Source organism: Quercus suber, unplaced genomic scaffold (assembly GCF_002906115.3).
Source record: "Quercus suber isolate HL8 unplaced genomic scaffold, Cork oak 2.0 scaffold_5, whole genome shotgun sequence".
NCBI lineage: Eukaryota > Viridiplantae > Streptophyta > Magnoliopsida > Fagales > Fagaceae > Quercus > Quercus suber.
Window position 1 is genome coordinate 1285338 of NW_027069471.1, and position 11378 is coordinate 1296715.

General features: G+C 35.1%; 1 protein-coding gene across 1 annotated transcript; it reads right to left on the minus strand.

Annotated features, from left to right (window-relative positions):
• Positions 1 to 95: 95 nt before the first annotated feature.
• Positions 96 to 9042, minus strand: LOC112017905 (pre-mRNA-splicing factor ATP-dependent RNA helicase DEAH7). Its single transcript, XM_024050358.2, has 15 exons — positions 8931 to 9042; positions 8475 to 8539; positions 7431 to 7716; positions 6729 to 6902; positions 6500 to 6594; positions 6018 to 6112; positions 5097 to 5205; positions 4292 to 4469; positions 3953 to 4182; positions 3644 to 3820; positions 2935 to 3006; positions 2662 to 2838; positions 2312 to 2373; positions 2060 to 2212; positions 96 to 1913 (listed from the first exon to the last, which is right to left on the minus strand). The coding sequence occupies exons 2-15, from the start codon at positions 8478 to 8480 to the stop codon at positions 314 to 316; spliced, it is 3414 nt and encodes a 1137-aa protein (XP_023906126.1). The 5' UTR covers positions 8481 to 8539; positions 8931 to 9042; the 3' UTR covers positions 96 to 313.
• Positions 9043 to 11378: the final 2336 nt, after the last annotated feature.

Below are 11378 nucleotides of genomic sequence, written 5' to 3' on the forward strand. Positions count from 1 at the left end.
TCACGTTCATGCCTTCCGTATTTATCAAAAGAAAAATGTTCATTCTATTTGTGTGAGTTTATGTACCAGATATCCTTACGATCGACCAAGTACAGTAGGTAAATAGAACCCATATTGGATAATACAAGCTTCGTTCTTACAAGGGGGAAAAAAGGATATATATAAAAAGCCGATCAACCAACTACAGTAGGTAAATAGAACCTATATTGGATAATACAAGCTTCGTTCTTACAAGGGGAAAAAGAGGATAAATAAAAAGCCAATAACATTTGGCAATAAGAGACTCTATTTGCTAGGTCCTATACTGCTATGTTTACAAACCAAGCTTCTTTGGTCTCAGATTCGAGAAAGAGCCATGCCGCAAGCCTGGCATCGACACATGTTGTTGCTGCTTGGCCCTCCTTTCTCTGTCTATTTTCTTGCTGTTTCTTTCAGCATCTGCCTGCACTTTCCTCAAATTCTCCATCTCCTCCTCCATTGTTGTTTTCTCCTTCTCCTCTCTCTTCTTATGCTCCAGGAATGACGTATTTGACTCCTTAATTGAAAAATACATTGGCCCCGCTTCCATCAGCCACTGGGGCTCTACACACGTAACACACTGCATGTACTCCTTTTTTGTCAAAAGGAGTTCATGATAAACCACATACTCTGGCGTACAGCCCATACCATACAGAGCACTGCTTGGGTGTAAATGACATGGAATTCCATTCCTGCAATCAACATATTGCCCCACTCCCTTTAACCTTGCTGCATTATTGAAAAATGCAGAGCAGACAGCTTTTCTAACCAGGTCAGAATCAGGCCAGCAAGATGATGATGGAATTTTCAGTTTCCGAAGAATTTTCTGCAGCTGATGTCTTACCTCTCTAGCCTTCTGTAACGCTTTAACATGCAAAAAATGGACATTACACCAGTCTTCCTTGAAGTTGTGTTTTTCCCATTGCTGGTAAATATTATATAATGTTAAGTGATCAGATTCGGGGATAAAGAATTTTTCCCGGGCAGCGTCACTCTCTACTGCTCGATCTTTTGGCCGGAAGAATACCGATGGCACCGAGAGCATTGACACAATTGTCACAACCTCTTCCAGACATCCGAGCTGTTCACCCATCAAGACCATCTTAGCAAGTGGGGGATCCAAAGGGAAATCCGCCATTTTCCGGCCAAGATCAGTTAAGCTCCCAACATTGTTCAGAGCACCCAAGACCCATAACTGGTACATAGAATTGAGTATATTATCCTGCGGAGGAGGGTCCATGAAATCAAAATCTAGCAAGTTCTCAACGTTAAGAGATTTGAGCAACAAGATCACATAGCTAAGATTGGTCCTTTGGATCTCCGGAACGGGACTTGGAAGCATTTCATTTATGTATGCATTTTCTGTATACAATCGATAACATGTGCCAGGCCCAGTTCTCCCTGCACGTCCAGAACGCTGGTCAGCAGAAGCACGACTGACAGGGAATACTTGAAGAGCATCCATTCCCATCCTAGAATTGTACACTTTCATTTTCCCATACCCTGTGTCAATTACATAATAAATTCCATCCACTGTCAAAGATGTCTCCGCAATATTGGTCGCAATAATGCATTTTCGGGTGCCAGCTTCAGCTTTCTGGAATATCAATGCTTGCAACTTTGACGGTAGTTCTGAATATAAAGGGAGTATCAGAAGTTTAGGAACCACTTTCTTTGTGGACGATATTAGCTGTTCCATGCGCTCTGCAAGGGAGAAACAGGCAGCCTCAATCTCTTCTTGGCCGGTCATGAAGATGAGGATGTCCCCTGGAGGGCTAGTGATGTGAATTGTTATTGCCTGCTTCACTGCAGCTTCAACATAATCTTCACATGGAGTTCTATTGTACAATATGTTCACAGGAAATGTTCTTCCAGGGATGTTGAAAACTGGTACACTGAAACAAACTCAAAGAAATTAATTAAGCACAATCAATTAGTACATACAAAATCCTCCACCTGCCCCCCCAAAAAAAAGAGAGAGAGAAAGGCTAGGCTAAGAAAGTAGATGCAGTATGGTCACTAATAAAATGAAAAAGGTTACCTTCCAAAAAAATTTGAAAACTTTTGTGAATTTAGGGTTGCAGATGTCACAATGAGCTTAAAATCACGGCGTCTGGCAACCACTCTTTTGAGTATCCCAAACAACACATCAGTGTTTAGAGACCTTTCATGCGCTTCATCCATCACAATGACACTACCACAGTAACAACAACGAAGGTAAATGATTTTGGTTTTAAATGCGAACAAATTACAGGTAAATGTAGACATGTATGAAATTTCAAACTTTCCATACCGATACTTTTCAAGATCACCATCACTCCGTGTTTCATGCAGAAGTATTCCATCGGTCATGTACTGTAGAGTTGCAAACAAAAAGATTTAGCATGTAACATTATCAAGGTCAAGACACACATCTTAGTTAAATAATAGTCTCCATAAATAACCTTTTGTGCCTGGTGAAAAATTTAAAGGGGACATACAGCATCAAATGGTGATTTCAACCATTATGAACAATAACACATAAAATAATATTAATTCAAATAATAATACTCACATAAAGGAATCATGAATCGTGAATAATAAAGGCATATAAGGAAAGTTTCATAAGTTTAGTTTCCCTTAAAAGATAAAAGAACCACCCACCTTAATTATGGTGTTTGGCCCAATCTCATCCTCAAAACGAATAGCATAGCCAACTTTATCACCTAGCTCAGTCTCCATCTCTTCACTGACTCTATTTGCAACACTCACAGCCGCCACTCGCCTTGGTTGGGTGCAACCAACTATACCATTCACCGTGTACCCATCTTCATGCAGATACTGTCAATAAAATCAGATATCAATTGATGCCTTACAAACAATGCAGTCTAAACTCTAATTTGTGTGGGAAAAAAAAAAACCAAAGCATTAAAGAACCTGTGTCAATTGAGTTGTCTTTCCTGAACCTGTTTCTCCAACAACCACCACCACCTGATTTTCACGAATTACCTATCCAATGTAAAACAGAATAAAAAGAACAGATCAAAAAAAGGTTTAGACATTTCAAAGGATACAGCCATGGCAACAAAATAAAATTGAAGTGCTGTAAAAACCATTTCCATTTCAGGCAATCAGTGGGACATAGAACAGAAGAAGCACTGAAATATCTATTAGGGTTAATTTTGAGATGTTAATCATGTCATTGGTCTGTCAATGTAATTTTTCTGTGCAAAAGAATATGCAGACCACAACACCAAAGAAGTACAAAAATATAGCTTGATATTGAGTCTTTCCAAAATATTCCTTTAAGATGGGTTCTCATGATGAATGTAAATTACTTCCAAAATTTAATTCCAACCTACGAATCATTAAAATCTAGAGACCCAGCCTAAAAAAAATAGGAGTTAATATTGAATGATCCAAATAATCCAGTCAAAATTTACTCGAATATTCAAACAGTTATGAAGTTAGATAAGAAAATTTGATTGTAACGATCAATTTAGTGGTTGATGGTTACAATCGATTCCAAAAGCAGTGCTCTAAGAAGGGACAATTTAGTGGAATGTCAGGGAGCAGTTATTTGATCACTATCACATGTCACTTATAACACAAGTAAACAAACATGTACCAAAGGAGAAAATAAAACCTGCAATAACTCATCTCGCACTGAATATATGGGGAGATACTGCCGTTGCTGTTGTATGGTTTTGGACTTTGCAAAGTCACTCACAGCATCCCCCTTCTTCAAAAGCTCAGAAAACTTGGAATCTTCCTTGAAATCAACTTCACCATGTTCTCCAACTACAGCAGAATCTGCATCAGTCTTGAGTGAAAAATAAAAGGAGTTTAGACATGTTAGCCATATTAGCAGAAAAGTGTAAAAATATCAGTGTTAAATATAATATATAAATAATAGGCACAAGGGAAAATATATATTATATCTTTATTCAAATACCTGTTCTGCAGCTTTCGGAACACCAAGGATATCACCTAGTTTTGAGCCTGCAAGCTCCCAAAAGCGTTCACGTGATCTGTTCATACTTTGTTTTTCACGAATTTCCTTAACCAAAGCAGATCCTATACGTGAAATTTTAGCCATATCTGATGTGGGATCCTTGATTGGCATTATCAGCTCGGCTTGTTTAGTAAAAACAACTCTCCCATCCAGGAAAGGAGGTTTTATATCTGGACAAGAATAATATACAGTAGAATATTTAGTTAGAGCGGTCATGTATGCATGCAAATCCACACATTGCATCTAATTATTGTAAAGGCCTATCACACAATTACTTACCATGTACAAGAAGAGTAACCTTGTGTTCTTCCTCATCATCAAATTCAGTCTTTACCTCAGTGCCTCTCACAGCACCAGATCTCAGAAGTTGACGGTCTTCCCAAAGAACATTATCAGCAATTCGTTGAGCCAACCTTTTGCTCTTAGCAACTGTCATCCTAATCCCATCTTTTTGAACCTGTATTAAAAATAACATCTTTTTGAGAACCTTAAACTTGCTTGTCCAAAATCAGAAACCATATGACTCCATCATATAGAACATCAATAAAGTAAAATATAGTAAACATCAATTATTTATAATATAGTAGCTAGATTAAAGTAACATGGAGAAGAAATCTATATTTTATTTCCTCAATAAATTCAGAAAATTTCAAACTAAATTATTTTGTTCCCCCAGCTGGGCAGTGGGGGTGGAGGGAGGTCTTCAAGAAACCAAGTTCACATATGCATGTTTAGTTAATGGTTGTATGGCCCCATATTATCACCTTCTTTATGTACTTCTAAATATAAGCTTTGTAAAATAGACTTTACAGCATTCATGAAATCCATAGCAAAACATGGTATTCACATTAGGATTTGACAAAAAAAGAAAAAACAACAACAACAACAACTTATAAAAATAATTGAAACCACCCCCCCCCAAAAAAAATATATATATAAGCAACAGAAGTGGCTTTACACGATTGCGCACCACCAGGCTTTCCATAAAAAACAGCAATGGTATAATACTTAAAACACCCAAAACAATATGGTTCAAGCATGTTTTCAACCAAATAAAAAAACACTACAGACGATTACAACATACCATTTTTTTGGCCAGCTCTGCTTCTTTCTTCTGGAAGGAAGCCTCGTCCCCCGAAAATAATGAAGAGGTATCCGCATCAGACATTGTATTACTTTCTTCTCTGTCATACCTACATGACAAAATAATATAGTTAAAAACAATTTTGACAACAAAAAAAGCAAATATAAACTTTATAATAATGATTCTCATTTTTTTTGATAGGTAAGAAAAAGTTTTATTCAAAAATGATAAGCTTGGAAAATACACAAGGTTCACGATAGTGAACAAGTAGAAAAAAGAGGTAAAAAATAAGCAAACACTAAGCTATACTAAGAGACAAAAGAAAATCCATGATAGTAGAACAAGGTTCACAATAGTGGATCATTTTTTTTTTTTTGATAAATAATACTCATGAGTGTATCATATAACCAAGGCAGGATAAACCACCACTTAAAAGCTCTTTCCTTAAAAAAAGCAACTGCCCAGGGATTAAGGACAATATCTAGGAGTATATTCCAGTGTAATAAATACAATTAAAATGTGTTACCCTTAATGCTTAGGAGAAGATCTCCAAAAAATTGTATAGATGAAATGCTAATTGGGCAGAGCGGACACAACCAACTGAAAGTTTAAAAAATTCATGATGTCCACAGATAACAAAGAAAAACATTCATGCAGTCTGGGCTGGTCTTAACCACAGATGATGCACTAAATTCAGCCATTGTACAGAAGGTGAAATTATTCACTCCTACAGGAGGAGTCCTCCCTCCTCTCAAAACAAGTGTGGGCCCCGGTGTGGGACCCATGGTGGGGTCCACATTAGAGGAGGGAGGACTCCTACCATAGAAGTAAATCATTTCTCATACAGAAGATCCCATAGATATCATGAACCTAAAGCTCTCAAAAAAATAATAAATAAAACTAGTCCATTACTAAACTTACCATGCATGATCAAAATTATACTCCATCTTTGCACGCATATCAGTTATCTCGTGGGTGAGTTCTTTGGGCAAAGAATCCTCATCTGCTTCTCCATCCTAGATGAAGTCAACATATGATAAAATTAGCAGTGAGCGGTGACATAGCAGCAAGATTACAAGAAAACTATTTCAATAACAAATGATAACAACGCACAATCGTCACCAACATTAAATGTGAAAAATATACTTCATTTCTCAAAAGCAAAATATGTACATGTGTGTGTGTGTGTGTGTGTGTGCAGGCATGTGTGTTAGTATTAGGTATGCATATGTATTATCTATGTAATTATAAATTTATAATATAGACATATATTCTGTACGTGTAATAATAAAAACAGATACACATTCCTGACCATTCAAAAAGACAAAAATTCCTGCATAGAGAGTGAGAGGGGGTGTGGGAGGAATTCTGTCTCTCAGACATTAACCATATGAATAATATACCTCATGTCTCGATCTTGAGGATTTAATTGAGGAACCAGCAGCACGTATTGGAACTGGAGAGGGAAGAATGTGGTCCCAGGCAGAAATAGAACAACCTGTCCAAACCCAGGCATTAAATTAATTTATGTTTCCAAGAACAGCAGCTACAATAGCCATTTCAGGTATTCAAAAAAAAAAAAAAAACAGATTTGAAATTCACAAAACAGAAAATACACTATGATTAGCATACCAGCAGAACGAGGTGTATAGCCATCCAACCATGGAGAAACTAATTGTTTATCAGGTGATGCCTCGGCTAACATCAGGGGCGGTGAAGGCTGATGGTACCTACTGGTAGTGGAGCGATTATTCTGGTTTGGCATATCTTCCCATTCCCATCTCCCATGATCCCAGTCAGACCAGCCTGCAAGATCAATGGAATGTTCAATATTGTTGCAATTTCTTTTATAAAATATAAATGCAGCTTGTTGTAAAAATATTGAGAATACAAGTGGTATCAAAAATTGCAACAAAATAATCAATAACATGTTTATTAGGAACTTGTTATTTAATATTTTGATAGATCTTGTTATGTTATATTAGTCCATGTTTGATACTAAAATGGGGAAGATAAAAGGAGGAACAAATCTGCAGCAATCACGAAAATGTGTCATATTATATTTTTTAAAAAGATTAAAAAATGAATATTATGAACGTAACCAGCTTCAATCACATTCCATTAATTTCTTTTAATGGTAATGAGAAAATTTTAATTATAAAAAGACAAACCTAAGTATACAAGTTGAACGCAACGGAATCCCCAATTACAATTAAATATTATCAGCAAAACTTGTCCAATTAATTTTTTCTTTTCTTTGAAACTATGAGTATTTTTTTTTCCTAGAAACAAAGGAAATACACTATAATGGAAAGAAAATAAAAAATTACATACCAACTTTCCTGCTTGAACCTTCATTTCTACTTCGCTTTCTTCCAAATTCTCCACTGTACTCATCTCTACTTCGCTTTCCTCCATAATCTCCAGTATACTCATGTCGATATGGACCACATGCATCACTTCCCTTAAAGTAGTGTTTAGTCTCCTTGACACAGTCTCTCAACCTCCTGCTTTCATCTCTAGTATCCACCTTCAACTTTCTTCGTTCATCCTTGTAATACCCAGGACTCCTAGACCAATCATGCCCAGAACTTTGGGGTCGACTAGCAGTAGCAGGAACCTTCAATTCAAAAGGTGAAATTTGGAACATGTTAAATAATTAATTGAATAAATTTTACATTAGCACTATCAAAGGCCTTCTTGCATACATAAATACTGAGAACAAATTGAACAACAATCAACAGTGGAAAGCAACAAAATGATCAAAGCATCAAAATAAAATAAGAGTGACCAAACACAAACATCAGGTAAAGGTTGGTCAATTCAAAGTGAGCCAATCAAGTCATAAATCAAAACATGTTAGCCACTTCTTGAAAACCCACCAAACCATCAGAATTGTAGTCATGAACCACATAGGCACCCACATTTGTCATGCCAGCCAGAATAAAAATGTACCAGCATTCCCAGAAACTCATTTCAATCATGCACCAAAAGTTGACCAACAAACAAGACCAACCAAATTGAATTGCAGAAGTTTCCAAACTACAAGAAATAATACCGCACATGTACATGCTAAGCTAGTGTGAGAGAGAAGTGTGTATGTACTATGTAGTACACCAAGTATTATGAATAATTTCACACAAACCACAAACGCTTGTTTAATGCAAAACCAAAAAGGCAAAGACCATGTGAGTTATATTTGCTGTGGATTAAAGTTTGAGTGGTTAATATAATGGGATTTGGCCAAAGTAGAATCATATGTTACATGTACACAAATATGTATGCATAACAATAACATTCATCTAGCTAATCTTAAATAGCACTACAACTTGGTACCCAAGATGAAAACAATATAAATAAATAAAAATAAACACTAACCTCCATATCAATACGATGAGCTCCAATGCCGAAAGACTCGAGACCTCACAACAATAACACTGTACCTGCATATATCAACGATATAAGTAATAATTTTCCAATTGTAAAATACATTAAAGAGGGGGGCTTCGAACGTAAGGTTTGTTTGGAAGTTCGGAAAATTCTTAAGAACCCAAACCCTAAGGAAAAAAAAAAAAGAAAAGAAAATCCAATTTGTGCAACATAATCCATGTTTGGCAGTCGAGAAAAAACAATTTATAGGAAAGATTAAAACATCTACATGCCCTAAGTAAGCATTTAGGCTAAAAACTTCTATAAACCCTAACTAAAGTAGCTATACATATGACAGTATTTGGATGGAGAGAAAAGATGAATAATGCGGTGAGATTTGAGGGTTGTAGTTGAAAATCGCGAAGGAAAATAAAAAAGGAGAGTGTGAAAGGCTTCGTCTCTAACCTTTGGTCTGTGGTTGATGAGTTCTTCACGATTTCCTAGCCTCGTTCGGATTTTCTTACTGAACAAGCAAGGTCAACTTTGTAAGAGTATTGTTGGAGGGAGAGTGGTCCGAAAATATAAATATAGAAAATCCAGAACCCACGCCCTTTTATACTTGTTGATATGTCGGTTTGCGACTTCGCATGGTAGAGCAGTATTAAATATGGGCCTGTCAAAATAATAATCTCACAAGGCCCAAGTTTAAAATCCACTGTGGCAAGCCATGATTCAAACAAGAGCTACCCCACAACACTAATCAACTTGGGCCCACAAAAACAAACAGCAAAAAGGTAAAATAATGGTTGGGTAGGGTTATTACTGCACACTCGTGACACGATTGTTACTCTACAAGTATTAAGTGTTTGTGAGGTGTGGGGATAAGAGTCAGGATTCAAGTTTTCATGAGAGAACTTCACACTTAAATTAAGCTAAACTAGAATTTCTAACTATTTTAAAAATAAAAAAAACATGGGTAAGATTTATTGGAGGGCAAAAGAGTTATTTTACATCGATATCTGCTGATTAAAGTGTTTCCAAATGGGCTTGGAACACCAATGAGACCATTGAGCCCAGGATGCAATGTGCAATTAATGGTTGCTCATGAGTTCCATTCCAATCTCTAGAGTCTAGACTAACAACAAAAGTGAAAGTTCAATCCATTAGGTACTTCGATTTGTGATATCAAAGTGAGATATTGATTACGTGTTGGCTTGGTCTTTGCCTCTCATTATTCATTCGTTTCAAGGTTGCTAATTACACTATACCAAAATAACTACAAACCCATACAAACTTGCCTAAGCACTCACACTAAAGATGCTAAAATAACTTAAAACTTATTTTAGCAACCAAAACACAAAAAAGCAAGCTACATCAAGGTTGCTAAATTTTTGTAACCAAGCTACAGTAAAGTGTCATATTTGACACTACTGTAGCTCCAAAGCTATTAAAAAAAAGTATAAAATTTCATTCTCTCTCCTTTTTATTTTATTGTGATGGTTTATTGTATTGGAAATATTATTTTATTATATTGTTTATATTATTAAAATCTTTGATGTTTGATGCATTATAAAGTGGAGTGCTAAAATAAATAAAATAGTGCTTTAAGTTACTAAAAGCTATATTTTTTAGCAACTTTACTGTGAAGATAGAAGATATATAGTCTTGTGACTTGATTTTACAAACACTTCTACAAAGGTTTATGGACTCTCTATTTCCAAGGTAGTACTGGTATTGTGGACACTTTTATTTTTACAATAATTATGGGCTTAGGGTCTGCTGATGCCCAAAATTTAGTAACATAACCCGCTTTTATTTTTAGAATAAACGGTTTTATTTTTATTTTTTGGTAAAAGTTTTAAGGAAAAAATGTTAAAAATAAAAATAAAAATAAAAAATCACGAGTTTCTGTTGAAATGATTTTTTTTTTTTTTTTTTTGAAGAGTACATTATTGTTACCCTTAAAGTGATAAAAATTATATGAAATTCCTAATGCAACAATTAATTGTACACAATGAAAATTTGTGTATAAGACTACAAGTGCATTCATTAAAAATATTACAAGTTTATCATTTAAGGAGTGTGTGTTAACTAAAATATCAGTATTCACGAAAATTGTATTTGAATTTTGTCTAGCTACTAAAATTTTCTTCGCAAGAATCACAAATGGAATTTTAAAGTAAAGAATACAAAATTCCTTATTCTATTGTAACAAAACCGTAACAGATAAACACAATATAACAAAATTTTTTTTTTTTTTTTTTAATTCTTGTATTAAAATATCCCTCAGTATTCGCATGAACAAATTTTTACCATTCAAATTGGTCCCAAGTACTTTTATGCACATGTGTGCATGTGTAGTTCACTAATAACTTTTACTCCCCTTAAAATCAAATCTTGGCTCCACTTCTAAACTTAATATATTAGATATTGATAATGCTGAAGAATGATATCAATTTATTTATTTATTTTTATGATAAATATGATAGAAATTTCAATCTATAGCGTTCACTTTATGATGATTACTCTTTATTATTAAACTAAAACACCAATCAATTTTTGGTGTTGATAGAGTTTGAACACCAAAAATGGCATCAACTTAACTCATGGGCAAATCTCAATTATTTATCTCTTTGCCATTAAGTTGGAAGTTTTTATTTTTGAGAACGTTCTTTGCCATTAAGTTGGAACTTGGAATAACGAATAACAAAATTGAAAACAATAAACACAATTTGCGTTTAAAAGATATGCATAATGGCCAAGTATGGAGAGACTATAAAATGGCCTAAAACATTAGTGCCAGCCAGCAATAGAATGACATCAATTAATTGTTAATACTAACTTATGTAATGTATTTGTCCATGATTTGACGTAATGCAAAAAATCCAGTGGTCAAGAACTTTGTAGTTCAAT

Bases quoted from the DNA above. Each gene is read 5' to 3' on its own strand.
- LOC112017905 (XM_024050358.2), bottom strand. The intron at 4,183-4,291 runs GTAAGTAATTGT...ATTCTTGTCCAG, and splicing joins GGTTACTCTTCTTGTACATG to ATATAAAACCTCCTTTCCTG. The intron at 1,914-2,059 runs GTAACCTTTTTC...AGTTTGTTTCAG, and splicing joins TTTTCAAATTTTTTTGGAAG to TGTACCAGTTTTCAACATCC.